Source organism: Nelusetta ayraudi, unplaced genomic scaffold (genome assembly GCF_046127955.1).
Source record: "Nelusetta ayraudi isolate G7.1 ecotype Tasmania unplaced genomic scaffold, CSIRO-AGI_Nayr_v1 ptg000057l, whole genome shotgun sequence".
Lineage (NCBI taxonomy): Eukaryota > Metazoa > Chordata > Actinopteri > Tetraodontiformes > Monacanthidae > Nelusetta > Nelusetta ayraudi.
The window spans coordinates 2,851,807-2,871,651 of record NW_027466107.1 but is presented as its reverse complement, the minus strand read 5'-3'; the positions used below and the strand labels follow the sequence as shown (position 1 = coordinate 2,871,651).

The 19,845-nt window shown below is 45.3% G+C and overlaps 3 protein-coding genes across 6 annotated transcripts; 1 reads left to right on the top strand and 2 right to left on the bottom strand.

Annotated features, from left to right (window-relative positions):
• Positions 1-6,014: 6,014 nt before the first annotated feature.
• Positions 6,015-12,865, bottom strand: mgrn1b (mahogunin, ring finger 1b). 2 transcript variants are annotated; one of them, XM_076038824.1, is made up of 17 exons: positions 12,511-12,865; positions 11,559-11,677; positions 11,376-11,464; positions 11,145-11,291; positions 10,418-10,535; positions 10,266-10,332; positions 10,142-10,185; positions 9,992-10,039; positions 9,827-9,895; positions 9,567-9,726; positions 9,364-9,473; positions 8,774-8,988; positions 8,437-8,548; positions 8,286-8,331; positions 8,087-8,191; positions 7,815-7,860; positions 6,015-7,676 (listed from the first exon to the last, which is right to left on the bottom strand). In XM_076038824.1, the coding sequence occupies exons 1-16, from the start codon at positions 12,596-12,598 to the stop codon at positions 7,820-7,822; spliced, it is 1,578 nt and encodes a 525-aa protein (XP_075894939.1). In that variant the 5' UTR covers positions 12,599-12,865; the 3' UTR covers positions 6,015-7,676; positions 7,815-7,819. The 2 variants fall into 2 exon arrangements, with proteins under 2 accessions (XP_075894939.1, XP_075894938.1); XM_076038823.1 differs by lacking the exon at positions 7,815-7,860.
• Positions 12,866-13,811: 946 nt separating this feature from the next.
• On the top strand, positions 13,812-18,100 carry cdip1 (cell death-inducing p53 target 1). 3 transcript variants are annotated; one of them, XM_076038826.1, is made up of 5 exons: positions 13,812-14,015; positions 15,286-15,418; positions 15,788-15,946; positions 16,439-16,712; positions 17,158-18,100. In XM_076038826.1, exons 2-5 carry the CDS (start codon positions 15,343-15,345, stop codon positions 17,267-17,269), a joined length of 621 nt encoding a protein of 206 aa, XP_075894941.1. In that variant the 5' UTR covers positions 13,812-14,015; positions 15,286-15,342; the 3' UTR covers positions 17,270-18,100. The 3 variants fall into 3 exon arrangements, with proteins under 3 accessions (XP_075894941.1, XP_075894940.1, XP_075894943.1); XM_076038825.1 differs by having other exon boundaries at positions 15,273-15,418; XM_076038828.1 differs by lacking the exon at positions 13,812-14,015 and adding an exon at positions 14,031-14,659.
• Positions 18,101-18,918: 818 nt separating this feature from the next.
• Positions 18,919-19,839, bottom strand: polr3k (polymerase (RNA) III (DNA directed) polypeptide K). The gene is made up of 3 exons (XM_076038830.1): positions 19,567-19,839; positions 19,371-19,440; positions 18,919-19,249 (listed from the first exon to the last, which is right to left on the bottom strand). Exons 1-3 carry the CDS (start codon positions 19,675-19,677, stop codon positions 19,149-19,151), a joined length of 282 nt encoding a protein of 93 aa, XP_075894945.1. The 5' UTR covers positions 19,678-19,839; the 3' UTR covers positions 18,919-19,148.
• Positions 19,840-19,845: the final 6 nt, after the last annotated feature.

The window sequence follows — 19,845 nt, the reverse complement described above, 5'->3', positions numbered from 1 at the left end:
CTAGGACAAAGTTGAAATCTCCCCCCATAGACTTGCATTGAATTAGGGTTAACGATAGGGCTGAAACTAGGTTTACGGTTAGGGTTAGGGTTAGGGTTTCGGGGTTCCTCAAGTGCTAGAAGCCCCAAATTTGGCGTGGGCGCTTCTTGGGGCCTCCTGGTGAAAAAGCAAGTGGCCCCATGTCTCTAGGACAAAGTTGAAATCTCCCCCCATAGACTTGCATTGAATTAGGGTTAACGATAAGGCTGAAACTAGGGTTAGGGTTAGGGTTAGGGTTTCGGGGTTCCTCAAGTGCTAGAAGCCCCAAATTTGGCGTGGGCGCTTCTTGGGGCCTCCTGGTGAAAAAGCAAGTGGCCCCATGTCTCTAGGACAAAGTTGAAATCTCCCCCCATAGACTTGCATTGAATTAGGGTTAACGATAAGGCTGAAACTAGGGTTAGGGTTAGGGTTAGGGTTTCGGGGTTCCTCAAGTGCTAGAAGCCCCAAATTTGGCGTGGGCGCTTCTTGGGGCCTCCTGGTGAAAAAGCAAGTGGCCCCATGTCTCTAGGACAAAGTTGAAATCTCCCCCCATAGACTTGCATTGAATTAGGGTTAACGATAAGGCTGAAACTAGGGTTAGGGTTAGGGTTAGGGTTTCGGGGTTCCTCAAGTGCTAGAAGCCCCAAATTTGGCGTGGGCGCTTCTTGGGGCCTCCTGGTGAAAAAGCAAGTGGCCCCATCTCTCTAGGACAAAGTTGAAATCTCCCCCCATAGACTTGCATTGAATTAGGGTTAACGATAAGACTGAAACTAGGGTTAGGGTTAGGGTTAGGGTTTCGGGGTTCCTCAAGTACTAGAAGCCCCAAATTTGGCGTGGGCGCTTCTTGGGGCCTCCTGGTGAAAAAGCAAGTGGCCCCATGTCTCTAGGACAAAGTTGAAATTTCCCCCCATAGACTTGCATTGAATTAGGGTTAACGATAAGGCTGAAACTAGGGTTAGGGTTAGGGTTAGGGTTTCGGGGTTCCTCAAGTGCTAGAAGCCCCAAATTTGGCGTGGGCGCTTCTTGGGGCCTCCTGGTGAAAAAGCAAGTGGCCCCATGTCTCTAGGACAAAGTTGAAATTTCCCCCCATAGACTTGCATTGAATTAGGGTTAACGATAAGGCTGAAACTAGGGTTAGGGTTAGGGTTAGGGTTTCGGGGTTCCTCAAGTGCTAGAAGCCCCAAATTTGGCGTGGGCGCTTCTTGGGGCCTCCTGGTGAAAAAGCAAGTGGCCCCATGTCTCTAGGACAAAGTTGAAATCTCCCCCCATAGACTTGCATTGAATTAGGGTTAACGATAGGGCTGAAACTAGGTTTAGGGTTAGGGTTAGGGTTAGGGTTTCGGGGTTCCTCAAGTGCTAGAAGCCCCAAATTTGGCGTGGGCGCTTCTTGGGGCCTCCTGGTGAAAAAGCAAGTGGCCCCATGTCTCTAGGACAAAGTTGAAATCTCCCCCCATAGACTTGCATTGAATTAGGGTTAACGATAAGGCTGAAACTAGGGTTAGGGTTAGGGTTAGGGTTTCGGGGTTCCTCAAGTGCTAGAAGCCCCAAATTTGGCGTGGGCGCTTCTTGGGGCCTCCTGGTGAAAAAGCAAGTGGCCCCATGTCTCTAGGACAAAGTTGAAATCTCCCCCCATAGACTTGCATTGAATTAGGGTTAACGATAAGGCTGAAACTAGGGTTAGGGTTAGGGTTAGGGTTTCGGGGTTCCTCAAGTGCTAGAAGCCCCAAATTTGGCGTGGGCGCTTCTTGGGGCCTCCTGGTGAAAAAGCAAGTGGCCCCATGTCTCTAGGACAAAGTTGAAATCTCCCCCCATAGACTTGCATTGAATTAGGGTTAACGATAAGGCTGAAACTAGGGTTAGGGTTAGGGTTAGGGTTTCGGGGTTCCTCAAGTGCTAGAAGCCCCAAATTTGGCGTGGGCGCTTCTTGGGGCCTCCTGGTGAAAAAGCAAGTGGCCCCATCTCTCTAGGACAAAGTTGAAATCTCCCCCCATAGACTTGCATTGAATTAGGGTTAACGATAAGACTGAAACTAGGGTTAGGGTTAGGGTTAGGGTTTCGGGGTTCCTCAAGTACTAGAAGCCCCAAATTTGGCGTGGGCGCTTCTTGGGGCCTCCTGGTGAAAAAGCAAGTGGCCCCATGTCTCTAGGACAAAGTTGAAATTTCCCCCCATAGACTTGCATTGAATTAGGGTTAACGATAAGGCTGAAACTAGGGTTAGGGTTAGGGTTAGGGTTTCGGGGTTCCTCAAGTGCTAGAAGCCCCAAATTTGGCGTGGGCGCTTCTTGGGGCCTCCTGGTGAAAAAGCAAGTGGCCCCATGTCTCTAGGACAAAGTTGAAATTTCCCCCCATAGACTTGCATTGAATTAGGGTTAACGATAAGGCTGAAACTAGGGTTAGGGTTAGGGTTAGGGTTTCGGGGTTCCTCAAGTGCTAGAAGCCCCAAATTTGGCGTGGGCGCTTCTTGGGGCCTCCTGGTGAAAAAGCAAGTGGCCCCATGTCTCTAGGACAAAGTTGAAATTTCCCCCCATAGACTTGCATTGAATTAGGGTTAACGATAAGGCTGAAACTAGGGTTAGGGTTAGGGTTAGGGTTTCGGGGTTCCTCAAGTGCTAGAAGCCCCAAATTTGGCGTGGGCGCTTCTTGGGGCCTCCTGGTGAAAAAGCAAGTGGCCCCATGTCTCTAGGACAAAGTTGAAATTCCCCCCCATAGACTTGCATTGAATTAGGGTTAACGATAAGGCTGAAACTAGGGTTAGGGTTAGGGTTAGGGTTTCGGGGTTCCTCAAGTGCTAGAAGCCCCAAATTTGGCGTGGGCGCTTCTTGGGGCCTCCTGGTGAAAAAGCAAGTGGCCCCATGTCTCTAGGACAAAGTTGAAATTTCCCCCCATAGACTTGCATTGAATTAGGGTTAACGATAAGGCTGAAACTAGGGTTAGGGTTAGGGTTAGGGTTTCGGGGTTCCTCAAGTGCTAGAAGCCCCAAATTTGGCGTGGGCGCTTCTTGGGGCCTCCTGGTGAAAAAGCAAGTGGCCCCATGTCTCTAGAACAAAGTTGAAATTTCCCCCCATAGACTTGCATTGAATTAGGGTTAACGATAAGGCTGAAACTAGGGTTAGGGTTAGGGTTAGGGTTTCGGGGTTCCTCAAGTGCTAGAAGCCCCAAATTTGGCGTGGGCGCTTCTTGGGGCCTCCTGGTGAAAAAGCAAGTGGCCCCATGTCTCTAGGACAAAGTTGAAATTCCCCCCCATAGACTTGCATTGAATTAGGGTTAACGATAAGGCTGAAACTAGGGTTAGGGTTAGGGTTAGGGTTTCGGGGTTCCTCAAGTGCTAGAAGCCCCAAATTTGGCGTGGGCGCTTCTTGGGGCCTCCTGGTGAAAAAGCAAGTGGCCCCATGTCTCTAGGACAAAGTTGAAATTTCCCCCCATAGACTTGCATTGAATTAGGGTTAACGATAAGGCTGAAACTAGGGTTAGGGTTAGGGTTAGGGTTTCGGGGTTCCTCAAGTGCTAGAAGCCCCAAATTTGGCGTGGGCGCTTCTTGGGGCCTCCTGGTGAAAAAGCAAGTGGCCCCATGTCTCTAGGACAAAGTTGAAATTTCCCCCCATAGACTTGCATTGAATTAGGGTTAACGATAAGGCTGAAACTAGGGTTAGGGTTAGGGTTAGGGTTTCGGGGTTCCTCAAGTGCTAGAAGCCCCAAATTTGGCGTGGGCGCTTCTTGGGGCCTCCTGGTGAAAAAGCAAGTGGCCCCATGTCTCTAGGACAAAGTTGAAATCTCCCCCCATAGACTTGCATTGAATTAGGGTTAACGATAAGGCTGAAACTAGGGTTAGGGTTAGGGTTAGGGTTAGGGTTTCGGGGTTCCTCAAGTGCTAGAAGCCCCAAATTTGGCGTGGGCGCTTCTTGGGGCCTCCTGGTGTAAAAGCAAGTGGCCCCATGTCTCTAGGACAAAGTTGAAATTTCCCCCCATAGACTTGCATTGAATTAGGGTTAACGATAAGGCTGAAACTAGGGTTAGGGTTAGGGTTAGGGTTTCGGGGTTCCTCAAGTGCTAGAAGCCCCAAATTTGGCGTGGGCGCTTCTTGGGGCCTCCTGGTGAAAAAGCAAGTGGCCCCATGTCTCTAGGACAAAGTTGAAATCTCCCCCCATAGACTTGCATTGAATTAGGGTTAACGATAAGGCTGAAACTAGGGTTAGGGTTAGGGTTAGGGTTAGGGTTTCGGGGTTCCTCAAGTGCTAGAAGCCCCAAATTTGGCGTGGGCGCTTCTTGGGGCCTCCTGGTGTAAAAGCAAGTGGCCCCATGTCTCTAGGACAAAGTTGAAATTTCCCCCCATAGACTTGCATTGAATTAGGGTTAACGATAAGGCTGAAACTAGGGTTAGGGTTAGGGTTAGGGTTTCGGGGTTCCTCAAGTGCTAGAAGCCCCAAATTTGGCGTGGGCGCTTCTTGGGGCCTCCTGGTGAAAAAGCAAGTGGCCCCATGTCTCTAGGACAAAGTTGAAATTTCCCCCCATAGACTTGCATTGAATTAGGGTTAACGATAAGGCTGAAACTAGGGTTAGGGTTAGGGTTAGGGTTTCGGGGTTCCTCAAGTGCTAGAAGCCCCAAATTTGGCGTGGGCGCTTCTTGGGGCCTCCTGGTGAAAAAGCAAGTGGCCCCATGTCTCTAGGACAAAGTTGAAATTCCCCCCCATAGACTTGCATTGAATTAGGGTTAATGATAAGGCTGAAACTAGGGTTAGGGTTACAGTTTCGGGGTTCCTCGAGTACTAGAACCTCCAAATTTGGCATGGGTGCTTCTCCAGGGATCCTGCTGACAAAGCAAGTGGCCTGTCTCTTGGACAAAGTTGACTTTTGACCCCCATAGACTTGTATTGCTTATGATTTATGGGAAATCATTTTTGTAATGCCAAAACGGATTTCCCAAAAAATACGTCAACTGATTGTGATAGTAGAGCTCCCAGTCTTTACAATGATACCTCACATGTCCATTTCTACTGTATAATTTTGGAAAAAATCTACCTCAACATAATAATAATTCGTTGAATTTTATGTGTTGAAAAGTGTTGGGATAAGCACAGCCATCTTGCGGTCAAATTGTGGGATTATTTTTTAAGGTGGAATCGAAACCTAAGAAGCACCGCAGCGAATGTGGTGCTAACTTCAGAGTCGTCCGCAGTAGTTACACCTATGTTCTATGTCAACACACCAGAGTTAGGTAGCTTTAGAGTTTAGATTTTCACTTTGATAGTATATAATTTTTAAAGAGCTTCAGGTCGGTTACCTAGTGCTGTGCTGTTTGTGTTTGTGTGGTTCTTAAGCTGCTAAGGGGAGGTGCAATTGAATGCGAGAGGATGATTAATCACTCAATAGACCTCTGAACAATTTGTCCCCATCACTTGTAAAATGCTGGCTACGCCCCTGCCGAGAGCTTCCTAACAAACTAATATTTCAGTATCTGGATCTTTCTTTTTACTGGACAAAGACACGCAGCCTCTCTTGATGTTTATTTATTTATTTATTTATTTATTTTAAATGCATGTCTACTCCATTTTTCACCAGCAGGAGGCATTGTTTCACTCAATGGAGGACTCTGCTGCTTGGTGCTGTGTGATTTATATCTATATCTATCTCTATATATGTAGATTTTCACTTATGCCAACATTCACTGTTGTAATTTTTGCAACCTCAGAATACAAAAACTCATATATCACCCACAATAATCTACATACAGTCCAAATTTACACTTCAAGAAAATAATTTGTATGAATCTTTTAAAACTAAGTTCAGCATTAACATTTTGTTTCCTTTGTAGATGCCAAAGGTAAATTGTATTATTCTTATGATAGCTAAAACAAATTTAGTATGTGCATTTTAACATTCTATGTCTAGACATTCTTGGGCTGACTGTATATTTGACAAAATGCAGACCACTCCCGCTTCTGTCATCAATACAAAATGCGTGAGATTACAGGGGGGAAAAAAAGACATCAAACAAAAACTATGTTCTGAAGCTTTGTTCTTTATTGTTATACACATGCTGCTGTACACACGAGGAGAGACAGATATCGATTTTACAGAGAGCCACAAACCATCTGTTGGGAGTTTTTCCTGGATACCAGGTCAATAGTGGTCAGAACAGGAAGGCACAGTGTCGAGTTGAAATGGCACAAAGAAGGAGATGGAGAAGGGGGATGGAGCCAAATCAACAGGCGACTGAAGAGCTGCAAGGGGCTGAAGACTCCAGCGGCTCCACATGCAAAAGCCAGGCCGTTTGCTTTTAGAGAATTAACAGAATCCAGAGCATGGAAGTTCGTTTCACCTTTTTGGTTTTCAAAAGAATCCACTTGAACCTAAATGCTTATGTCAAACGCATAACGGCACATGGCGCAAACACAGTAAATAAACAGCTTATGAAATATTGCAGTAACAATAACAAGAGAAAACACAGGACTCTGCACACGGATATTGTATATAAGTCCTGTCGATGGGTTAAAGAAAAAACAAGAGTATTCCGGAGCATTTCGTTTTCAAAGAGCACTCACGTCCAACAGAACGAGCAGGCAGCCGAGTCGGTTCAAGGCACAGAGATCTAGACGCATGATGATGCAACACGTACACGAGCGAGGTCAGCCAAGGTCAACGCCTCGCTGCTGCCGCCTCCTCCTCCTCCGTCTCGCAGCTCTACATCACAGAAGCAGGACGCCAGTTTGGGACTCTGCAGAGATGCTCCACAGCCACGACGAGAAGCACGCGCACGGCGCAACTACGAGTCAGCGTGCATGCAGGCGGAGCGTCTACACTTGTTGTCTGGCAGCTCTTAGACGAATCCTAAATAATGTTCATTGAAGCTCGGTCACATACTTCACTATCAGTATTAATCGCATTTGTTTTTAAACTCTATGTAATACAAGTATACAAGTAACTACACTGGATTCTTTAACAAGTATGATACAGGGGTATACCACATAGTTTCTCGTAGGGCTGAAAGTGGCGTGTAAATGATTAAGACTGCGTACAGCGGCGACTAGTCTCCTCTTGAAAGCTCGTTATAAGGAATGGATTATTAAAGATTTTGTCAGTGGGCAAAATCACTTCAGACAGACACACAGGTAGGTACGTTAAGAAACAATTCAAATAACTGCCTTGAAATCCCAAGAATGAACCTGACAGGGAAGCAAGTAAAATAGCTCAACACATCCTCAACCTCCTTCATAAATTCTTTATAGTGTTGCACTTGATACACATTAAATTTAAATTACATGTGCTTAAAAGCACCGCCGTGACAGGCGGTGACGTCGTCTGGAATCAACACCAGCTTACGATGATAGAAATGTATCGGAAACAATGTTGGTCTTCAAAAAAAAGAAGAAAAAAATCAGTCATAGGGTGAAAAACCAAAGTCTAATTGCTTTTTCTATGTCAATCACATGAGGAGGACCCTCCTTTACCCACAGCGGCAGCTTGAAATCAGAAAGGGGGTCTGGCCGATCTTTGCAAAGCATGAAACTTTCTAAGATGGACAATGAGAGGGAGATACTGGGGTCAGAGTCAGGGGTTGAGGTGTTCATCCTCCATGTGAAGGCTGCTGGAGGGACAGAGGAGAGGCTGGCTGGAGCAGTTGGTGCTCTGGCTTTTCAGACTCTCCGTAGACTCTGAGGACCCTGGAGAAGGAGGCAGCAACAGATCAGACAACACGGCTCAGCAGAGGGGCTGAAAAACAAAACAAAACACTTTCTCCTTCTAGCTGTGGAGCTGAGATAGGGAGGAGCGCAGCAGAGAGGAAAGGGAAGCCTACATACCAGAGTTACTCCTCCATACCAATAGAGCATTCATCAGGACCTAGAGCTGCCCAGAGTGAAGCGGGACGAAGAGACAGGACGGCCGGAAACAGAGTGTTAGGAAGAAGACAAGGCGGAGAGCACACAGGTTAGATGCACAGAGGCACAGAATCACAGCAACGAAGCTTTTGAGTAAAGAAGAGAGATGCTGTGAAATCTTGGAATCTGCATCCGTCAATCTGACACAGATGGAAAAAAACCCCTTTGTTCTCAGGTGTAGGACTTGTTGTTACCTGGCAGCGAGAGGTCGCCGGGCGGATCGCTCTCCGTTTTGGTCAAGCTGCTGTGTTCGCTGCTGCAGTCCTGCAGGATGTCTCCTCCCGGGTGCATCCTGTCTTCTGCAGCCCAGCAGTAGAAGTCACATCAATTCATTTAGGGCTTGAAGAGACGGAACGTCTCCCTTCCCATCGCCACATAAACACAAAAACTCACCATCATCCGGGGACAGGGACTCTGCTGCGTCCTCTGTGGCTGTGGCCTGGAGTAAGAGGAGAGGAAAAGAAGCAGGACAGTGTGTTTAGAAACCTGCTGCAGAGTCGTCGAGGTGTCAGGCGGTCAGCCGGCCGGCGGAGGGCTGGCTTACATCTGTGGGGGCGGGGCTGCTGGACAGCATGGTGTGTGGCTGCGCGTCCGACATCTCCGACAGTTTCTCTTCGTCCTCCTCCTGGATGGGCGAGGACGGGGACCTCAGGGTGCTGGAGGGAGGGACAAGGCATGAGATCAGTGAGCGGGAGAGGCAACTGGGGAGGCTTCTGGTGAAATTATTACAGCCTTGAGAGAAAAGACAAAAAAAAAAAAAAAAAAAAAACCCTGTTGCAGGACAGGAAAACGTCCAAGTGACACGCAATTACATCCAGAAAAAAAACCCACCCAGTCATGATTGAGCCCCAACTGAGTCACACACGGACTTCCTGAATTACCTGTCAGGTGACTTGCTGACTTTGCCCTTCTGCAGGCTGCCGTCGCTCAAATGCTCCGGGGAGCTCAGCTGCCGGCCGTCGTTCCCCAGGCCGCCCGTGAAGTTGATTTCGTCGTACAGGGGGGCCGACGGGATGGCGGGGGACACGGCGCGCAGGCCGTTCAGAGCCTCCAGCAGGGAGATGGGCTCGAAGCCCGGAGGGACCGAGTCGGTGCTCTGCAAGCAGGTGCAGATGAGAAGTGAACGTATGAAATTTTTTATTTACATTTGCTCGCGCACTATAATTTGATAACAATATCCAATAATAAAAAAAAAAAAGCAGCAAAAAAAATTCAGTATGCGGTCAACTTCCTCTTCTTCTTTTGCAGGACTTCCTGCCACATGTAAAGACTGCAAACAGCAGAGAGAGCTGAACTTCTGCTTTAGTTTCACAACATTCTCTGTGTTTATCTGGTTTCTAAGTAAAAAAAACCAAACAAACTGCATAACCTGGCGGAGGTATCCCTCCCTTCATCACGCCCTGCTGCCACACGCCTCAAGCCAACATTTGCACTTCATGCGTGATTAAACGCACGTGTGCACGAGTCTCACCGAGTGCTCGTCATGGTCCATCGTCTGGGCCAGAACTGGGCTGAAGGACACGGGGGAGAGCGCGCCGGGCTTTTTCCTCACAGCTCGGATCTGCAGCAGGGCCCTGAAGGCTGGTTGGAGAAACGCAGGCATGGAAACATTGTTTTTTCATCTCTCATTACCATAGTAAACATGACTGCTTTTAAAAAGAAAGCGGCTCTTACGCAGCCTGCAGATGGGACAGTTGTTGGCCTGGTAGCGCAGCGTGTCGGCACACGAGTTGCAGAGGCACAGATGCCTGCAGGGGAGGATGAGGGTGTCTCGCAGGTCCGACAGACACACAACACACTCGTTGCTGTTGTCGCTGTTCTCGTCATCCGAGGGCTGGATGATGGACAAACGCATCCGATTAGACCTCAAAGCAACGCGACCGCAGGGAACTCGGTTCGTTAAAAGGGTGAAGCGGCGACGTCTGCACTAAAACCTTTGTTTCTTGGTTGTTCTTGTTCTCGATCCCATAGATCTCCTGTAAGAGGTAGCTCACGCGGTCCACCTGCCCCACACACACTCCGTTAGATTTGAACAGGCAAACACAACCAAAGTGTGACCTAAAATTGTCACACAATAAAGTGTTGACATGAGGACCTACAATTTGCTTCTGCTTGAGTGGCTTGACAGAGAAACTGCCATCGACGTGCTGCAGGTTAAAAAAAAAGAAAGAGAGGAAACAAAACAATTTTAACTTAACAAGGCCTCATTAAAAATGAAACCACTTCCTTTAATTCTTCTGTATACGTACTCGCTCAAAGGCGGCTAAAAGAACGTGAGCATGTCCCAGGCAATCTAGGGAAAAAAAAATACATGGATTTTTTTAAAAGTGCTTTCAACAGCCAAATATCTGCTGACTTGTCTGGCCAACTTACCATCTCCTTCATCGACCACAGCTTGAATCACCATGGGAAACACTCCTCGGTCAAGGTCAAAGTTCAACTTGGAGGGAACGGATGTGCACGTTTAGAAACGGAGAACCTGCGTCAAACCGTGGGGAAAATCACCTTCGCTTGCCGATACTTACGTCTTCCTCCTTCCACTCGCTGAAGTCGATCTTGAAGGACGGCATGGAGAACTGCTGGCTCACGCCCCGCTTGTAGTGGACAGTTTCAGAGACCAGAGAGGGATTCTTCGGGCTGTAACTGCAGGGAGACGGGAGGAGAGCAAAGGTAGTGAAGGACTACTTGTCCATTTGAGATTTAGACCGATTAACTGAACTAAATGAACAAAACTACATTTCTATGGGGTTTATTTTCAACATGTGCTTGAATCACAATTAAAAAAAAAAAAATCCCACAATAAAAGGCTGAGCCAGATCAAATGTTTGCATCTCGGAAATGTGTTCCCATGACAAAGACTGTCGGACTGGGGGGGGGGGCGAAAACTAAACAAAACAAAGCAAAAACATTCCAGTCAGACTGTTTGGAGAGCCAAACCGCACAGTCATCCTGAAAAAATACAACTTCTCTGTGAACTATTATTTGATCCTCTACCTCCAAGACTTGACAGCAGTATCCATGGTTACCAGTGGCTGCTAAGGAGACACAGCATCTATTCTGGTCTTTGTGCTCTCAGGCTTACATCGCTCGGTTTCGGTCTCTGTGGCACAGTGCTTTTCATCTATTCTATAAAGCCGCAGCTTTGCCTCGCAAGTCTGGATGTGCAAAGGATGTTTTTGGTGCCTGTCTTATTGAAAAAATACTTTTCTGCAAAGTGCTCCAAAGAGCTTAAATTTAAAAATGATTTCATACACTGCCATCCCGTTGGAGAACTCCTCAAAGGCCTGGCAGTAAAGGGTGATGGCCACCCGAGCATCGGCATCAAAGGTGAACTCCACACCGTACTGGACCTTTGGTTTTCCGCCCTCCTCCACCGGAGCGTCAGAATCATCTTTGTACCTACATGTATATGAGACAAGTCTGAATCAGCCAACAGGGAAGTGACTGTTGGGAACCTTCAGTGCTACTTCTGACAACACTTACCTGACCAGTCGCAGAGAATCCTTTCTAATGTTGACCAGGCTCCTCAGGGTTTTCACAGGCTCGTGAGGCGCAGGTGTCACATATGGAAACTGGTGCAGAGAACAGCAGGGTAAGCACCGAAGCTCAGCATAATATGCAATGCTAAAAAAAAAAACAGGTGACAGTTTGTCTGTCCGTCCTCACCTGCACCGGCCTGTTTCCAAGGAAATTCAGGTCCATATTTTCTCCAAAGAGGTATCCCTCAGGATGTGGAGTGTCAAACTTCTCTCCTCCCATGAAAAAGTGGCTCGCAAAGTAATTCCCTGAGGAAGGCAGAAAAGAAAATGACTGGGAAGATCGCCTCGAGCAAGACATTTGTAACTTTAAATGAGCTGTCTGGGAAAGAGTGGCCCCAAAAAGCATTACTGTGGGGAAAAAAGATTTATCTAATTATTTATGAAGATCCATTTTTCAAACTTGAAATTGCAGTTATATAAAAAGGAGCCATAATGAGACCAAAATTCCAAAAATAAACTCAGATAATGACAATAAAGTGATCTGGGCAAATCCTAGGTGATAGGGATGATTTAATAAGACAATAAAAGCGCAATGAAGAAGCCATTGAACGTTTGTGCTTCTAATACACCTGGTTTGTTTACACAGATGCTTGATGACCATCAATCCGCGATGGAGATCTAACATTTTTAGAACGTTTGTAATCTCAAAAAAATAAAAAATAATAATAATAAAAAAAATAAATAAAAACAATTCTGGTAAAAGAAATGCAACATTTTTCATGCCCAATGACCACTGACCTACTGTTACCACACAGCGTCCCCATTAGAGGCAATTATATTAACGTCAGCTTGTTAGCAATTAGCCTTACGTCAGCGACGTGTTAAATAACCGACCATTCCATTCAAAATTATAAATGCGGGGGTCAATTATGATAGCTGTCGCATCTTATCAGTTGAGAATTGTCTCTGGAGAGCAACAAACACGCTGGCTGACGCTCCAAGGAAGATCGATGGAAGCTCGCCACCGCTACTTGTTAATACGTCATCACCACTTTCAAAAAATAAACAACGTCTCACTTCCCTTTGACAATTTGTGGCTGTTCACAATCCAAAATAGAGATGCTGCCACAGTCACTTACCCGACTTGGGTGGGAATCGATAGGCCGAGTTGGCCTGGATGTCGATATCCTCGACACCAGCGATCCTGCGACTCAGGATGGAGCCCATCTTCCTCCGCTGGATCTTCTGCGAGCTAACGAAGCGGCTAGCGAGCGGCTAACAGAGGCTACGCGGCTCCGAGCGGCTCCGCCTTGAGCTTCACCGGCGCCAACACAGACGACAACCCCCGGCACACACGAACGTCGCTGTTAATGTCTCATGTTTGCGCGTTGTGTGAGTCCGTGCGAATGTCGCTCAAGGCGAAGCTAACAGGAAGCGAGCTGAGACGGGCTGTTGTTTTGCCAGAGGTGTGCTAGCGCAGCGGGCGGAGACGCTGATTGGCTGTTTCCAAGCGGTTTCCAAAATTCCAGTCGTTCGCTCTCGGTGTTGGGGCCGCCCGGCGGGGCGGAGAGATCTGCTGGCAGAGTCTATCAAGACTGTCATGTCTCACAATTTTCAACCGTGAACTTGTTTGAACCATAATCGTTCAATAGTCGTGTCCTAACAACAACAACAACAACAACAACCCAAACACGAATAGTAGAACTGAAAACTCGACACTAATTGTAGATAAGTCACGAGCTTTTACCTCCATCTCGACGTCGTAGTGAATAACTGCAACAGCGAAGTGAGTGTAAACAAACGCACACTTGTATTCTTACAATGGAAAATACGATACATCTCGATACATATCCATCGCTTAAAGAATGGAACAGAATCCTTGTCAAACGATTCGAGTGCACCATATAAAAAATATCAAACATGTACAGTAACATACTCAGGTTTTTCTTTTTAAACACTTCCCTGCCAGTGCACGTTGAAAATAGTCGTTCTTCAATTGCAATGGCGCATTATACCACAAGATGGCGCTGAACACACTTTTTCATGTTCTCTCAGGTTCACTGCCAAATCATCTGATGATGGACACAGATTAATTTCCATTTAAGGAAATGTCGAGTTGTAGAAACTACACAGCGATGCAGATTTATTTATTAATATGTATTTATAAATTGTGCCCAACCTTTACTCTGGGTGTAAACATTATGTTGTGTTTGTAATTGACGGTTCAAAACAATGTGGCATAAATACTGAAAGATAAAAAGTCACATTTCGCTACTTATATTGAGCGCAAAGCAATAATATGTTTGTGTTGCCACTGATGTTGGGTTGGTGGTTGACGATGTCACACGATGTCATTATATTGTAATAATTAAAAAAAAAAAAAAAAGCGAAAAGAAAGCGAAGAAAAAAAAACATTTTAAAAGAAGTTACACGTTTTGAATTCACGCTGTGGCGTCAAGGTTCGTTTGCAAGAATGCGGAAAAATATCCAGCAAGCACATTTCAGCTATAGTCCAAGCTCCAATAATAATGACGTCGACCGCAAATCCGCCCCATCGGATGTTGACTGTTAGCGGCAGGGTCGTGGCTAACGTCAAACAAGTTGCGCTAAACTGCGGACAGGCTGCAAATTCCCACAACGCCAGGTAAATTTTTGAGCCGTTATCCCGTTTGACAGCTGCTGTGTCGCCGTTGTCGTCGGTCGAAATAACATTTAGCGGGACTGCTGACGTTTTGCTCGGCGTATTTGTAAGTAGAGCATTAGCTCGAGTTTGTTGTGCTTTTTTTTGTTGCCCTGAACGGCGATGTTAGCTGTCGATAGTCAGCAAACATACACACCCCGCCACGTCAAACGGGGAAAAGACAACATCGCCTCCCGTGTTTAGGACTTAGTAAGTACACATCGCGATTTTAATGGGTAGATGCAGTGTAGCAAATGTAGGTTTATATCCCTCGACCTGCCAGTTGGCTAACGCTAACAGCCGTCACATCAAGCCCTTAAACCCCCCGGCTTCATATCCGTTCGCGAACCTGTCATTAATAACATGACATTCAGCGTTGACACTTGCACCAGATATGCGACTCGTGTGATCGTAACGTCAGTTATTGTCTTTGGCGGCCTCCGTTACGTAATCGAGTTATTAGTGTTTAGTTGTGCAAGTAGCGTTGAGCTGGATTAGCTTGGGAGGGAATTTAAAAAAAAAAAAAAAAATCCAAGGCAGTTTGCTAGTATGTTCGCCCAGAGGCGGTGGCTCGCTGTTTGAAGAAGGTTTGCTTCGGTTTCCAGCATGTAACCTGCCCTGCCCCCAACATCAGTCACAGCGTGTCTGTTTTCTGTTGTCACTTTTAATGCACGTTCGAAAAGTGAAAATACTATATATTAAAAAATAAATAAATAAAAATAAAATAAAATAAAAATAAAACTACATACAAAAACACTATCAGTGAAAAGTGTGGACCCACCCCATGCATTTTTCTTTAAATCTTTACAACGTTCTATATATAATTATGCAGCAAATAAAAAAAAAAAAACGTTGAATAACTCTAAATATGCTTTTTATGTAAGGTGGCTATTTTTGAAGAATTTAAATATAAAATGTGTTTTGAGTTATTTGACACTTTTATTGTTTCCTACATAATTCCATGTGTGTTCATACATAGTTTTGATGCCTTCAGTGAGAAACTGCAATGTCAGTAGTCATGAGAATGAATTCTCTGAAAATGAACATCAAAATACCATAGTATTTTTTATTGTCATCAAATGGGCATCTTGGCCACACTCTGTTCTTCAGCTACTGATTGCCAGGTTGTGTTTTGCATGGTCATTAATACCAAACCACGATTGCTTTATTTTATTACTTCATCATTACTGTATATTTTTTTTCCCCAATTGTCAAAATAAGATTTGCCTTTCAGGAGTTGTGAGGGGAGTTTCACATCCTGCTATATTCCCTGAGCACCAGTCCGGCCAGTATGTCCAGTGACCCCCCTCCTCCGTACCCGGGAGGTCCCAGCGCCCCCCTCATTGAGCAGAAGAATGGACAGCCTGGTAATGGCAGCACACATGCAGGGTTGCACACACGACCGGAACATTTTTTTTCTCCAATAAATTTGTACAGAACAAACAGAACTCTGGAAAACATACAGTAGTTCTGTTAACAGATTGACCAAACTGTAGAAATACGAGGGCAATGTCCAGCTCTGTGTTTACAGATAATACAGAGCATTCTGTTTGTCTCTAATGCTTCACTCAGTGCTGTAACAATTCACTTGCACACTTTTCGTGGAGCAGATGGCGCATTGTGCCGCTCTGGGATGTCGTGTAAGGACAACCCGCAAACTGTCATAGCACAGAGTGAGAGAGAAGCGAAACAATGGTGCTAAACGCCTCTTTCTTCTGATTCTGTCTCTTTAACAGTGACCACTGCCCCCATTCAGGGGCAGCCCCTGCCTCCAGACTACGGCCCTCCACCCTACGAGGCCTCGCAGCCGGGCTTCCTTCCCCCACACGTCCCGGGAGAAGGCCCCATGCCCATGCCCATGCCCATGCCCATGGCAATGTCTCAGCCTCCACCAGGTGCTGCTCATTGTCCGCACATTAAAAACATTATCCAATCGCAAAGCCGGCAGATAAACATGCTGCAGGGATTTTCTGGAAAATGTGTTCAATGCTTTTGGACAGAACAGCGTCTGCGTGTGTGTTTTATTTTTTTTGTCATGCCATGATTTCACCAGCTGTGATGTAATGCCAAAAACTTCCATGGTAGGTGGTGGATTCTTTTTACATTACTGTTTTCTCAGGAAATTCAACCTGCTGGCTCGCTTGTTTTCTTGGGTATGGATGAAAAGCAAAATTCAGACAGACAGATTTCTAATCAGGGCATTGGGAAGTTCAAGGTCTATTTCAGTAGATTCAGTTAATTTTTTTGTTGGGAACATTAAAAAAAAAAAAAGGTTGTAGCTCTGCCATAAAAATGCTGTTTAAAAAAACTCCTTGAATAGTCCTTGAATTGTTTTAAATCTGAAAGTCACCAGTCTGGAATAAAAAGTGTTCTTACTGTCTGCACAGGTGGCGCCTACATTCCTCCACCTGGCCACTTCCCTCATCCGGCGCCCGGACATATGGGTGCCGGGCCGGGGCCCTTCGTCCACATGGGAGGCCACACGGCGACCGTCCTGACCCCAGGCGGCGCCACCACCGTGACGGTGCTGCAGGGGGAGATGTTCCAGACCTCGCCGGTGCAGACTGTGTGTCCACACTGTCAGCAGGCCATCGTCACCCGCATCTCTCACGACGTGGGACTCATGAACACGCTGTTCTGCCTCTTCTGCTTCTTCGTTGGGTGAGTGGCGACTGGAAACGCGAACACATCTTCACGTCGTCAAAATACCTAAAAATGCACCTAAAAAGGGAGGTTAATGGCAAGAAACACTAGACTAGCGGAACTGTTGCCTCGTTATTGTCTCTTTGCCCACATCCTATTTGGTTATGTAACAGTGACTGCATGCAAAAGAAGGCTCACCTTGTTTTCCTCATGTTTACACTGCATGCAAATCAGAAAACGCCTGTGGAGACGCTCAGGATGCAAACCTGTGTTTACTCAGATAATTTTCCAATCCATTCATTTTGTTTATGCTCTTCAAATTCAGGTTAAGTGTGGGCATAATGTATTTTTAGTGCTGCAACAGCGTAGTTTCCCAATTATGCATCAATAAAGTACATCTATCTGTCTATCTTTGCGTTTTGTACTCTGAGTGATAATTTGTGCATCTGGCCCATCCCCACAGGTGCGACCTCGGCTGCTGTTTGATTCCCTGCCTGATCGACGACCTCAAGGATGTGACACACACCTGCCCGTACTGCAAGGGCTACATCTACACATACAAGCGTATATGCTAACCACCGACAGCTGCATACATAAGAGACATGTACATGCACACACATTGATTCACATTGTTCTTCTGCAGGTAGAAAACAGGCCCGCTCCCCACTTTTTCTCTCTTTTCTTTTTGTTGCAATGTGTTGTGTAGCCCTCCCAAATTGTTGATGCAGTTTACTTTTTTGGTTGGCAGAATATTTACTGTATATATCTTTTAAGCGGAATTCTTTCATGTACAAACAAGCTTTTGAAATGTAGTTCACTAGCACTGAGATATCTGGGCACTCGGGCTACGTTGAAGCCGGAGGAAAGCCTCGTAATGTTTCACACATTACGTTTCAGGAAACAAAAAAAAAACAACACCAGGTTTCAACAGCCTCAGTTGGAGAAAGCTGTGAAAAAACTGTCACTTTATTGTTTTGAAGTCTGTGAAACTTGCAGAGCTGCAAGTGGATTCAAGTCCATCATACCTGGTTACCTTTGTTATTTTTTATTTATTTTAATTTCAGAATTTTAGTCACTATTTTAACAAGTTATTATTGACAACTGTGACCATTTGTTTTGTTCCTCTCATGTTTTCTTTTCCTTTTTATCTCCCTTTGAATGTGAGCAAACTAAATTCAGCTCGGTTTCACGTTTTTGCTTGCTGGAAGAAACACAGCTCAGATGTTCCTGAGGATTTTTGCTCATCAGGGCTACGTCTTAATTCTCTTTCTACTTTTGATGATAAAGCCGGAACTTGCACTTTAAGTTGGATTTCACAAGTTTTCTTCTGATGCATTTAAGACTTATAAATGGAAGCTACTTTATTTTGAAGGATTTTGTTTGAAGGACAAAATGTGATCGACCTCCTGATTGAGTAAAAGCAGTTTAAAATGTTGCCTTTACTCGGGTTTATTGTCCAAGTGAAATTTTCTTTTTCCAATATATGCACTTGATCAGAGTAAAAAAACAAACAAACTTGGAACTGAGCCAGTAGAGTGTTGCAGCTACTGATGAACATTTTATTGCATCTTTCTCGTCCTGCCTATCTTGAGTCACTCATACTGTTGGCTGATTGTCTGTTATTGCCACAGTAAACAGGTTGTTAGTTTAAACCAGTTACCCAAATGTTTGACGTGTTGGGAGTTATTTTCAGTTAATATTTTAGCTACTAAAAAGGGTTCAGCACACACAGAGTAGCTGCATCTTATCAAATGCATGTTAGATAAGACAGATAATTTATTAACTACTAAATTGTGACCTCTCTGCTGAGAATAAGCTTCTAACAAGTGATTGTTTTAGGATTTGCAAAAACGACATCATGATTCTATAGAAGTCACCACTACTTCTAGGACTACTAGTACTTTGAAGGAACCACAGCATGCCCAAACTGCCATCCACCCACCAGGTGCAGAATCGGTCTGCATGAGCCACACATCAGAGCCAGTAGTTCTCACCAGCTAGCTCCTTTACTCAGTGTCTGTCTGGGTTGTTTTTGGTTTTCTTTGAGGTTTGTGAAGGAAAGACTTGCTTTGAAACTTACCATGAAGTGATGTACGCCGTCATCTTGGGTTATGCTCGTCTGCATCGCTCTTTGTCCGTGATATGTAAAACTATCTTAGTCAAATTTTGTTTGACGGTTGTATACAGGTACTATTTTATCAATAAAAAAAAATCCAAACATGTCTGTCTGTGCTCACGCTCTTTATTGCTCCACAGAAAGTTGCAAATACTTGAAACGTGAACGTTAGAATTAAAGTTTCAGCTCAATAAATAAAGGCACAGATGAGGGAACCGTTGCGAAGAAAGGAAACTACACAACAAAAACAAAGTGGATTTTAAATAACTAAAGGATGCAAAGGTGTCAGTCTCTCCATCTGTGTCCACACTGGGCATTGCAGCATTTGTAGAAAGTGGTCATCGGCTCATCAGCTGATCTGGTCTGAATTTGCATGAAGTAAGCCCGCGGGTGCTCACACTTTGGACATTTTTCTGTAAACACAAGTGGGACGTAATAGGTCTTGGTTAGCACGCAGCTAACTGCAGCAAACTGTGAAAGTGCAATAAATAAAATAAAGTATAACTAACGAACTAGCTAAATAAATAAATGAATGAAAATACCAGGAGTCGAGTCCACGTTTTCCCACGCTGCAGCGCCGCCTAGCACGTCATCCACCTCTTTCAGCTTTGGATATTTCCTGTTGTTTACCTGCAGCGACGAACAAGCCCGATTTAAACAACACTAGGACCACATTATTCCTAACAGGGTTAAAAAAAGAAAAAAAGAACACCGATTAAAAACTCAAACTCAATTGTATAGTACGACTCCACTCACCTTCCGGGTGATGTTGTGTACGTACGGGCAGGTATTGCAGGCGAATCTCAAGCACTTCTGTCCTTCTTCGACGATTAAAACGTTCCCGCAAGTCGGACAAAATAGAAGCATGTTGGCGGCGGAACGTCCAATAAACTATTAACTAAATAAAACAAAATCAAGTGTACTTCATATCAGCCAACGTCAGACCTTCCCGGTCGGCTGTAAACGTGACCGAAGACTAACAGGAAGCTGATGAAAACTGGTGCAACACTCTTTATCAATCGGTGGGAAACAAAG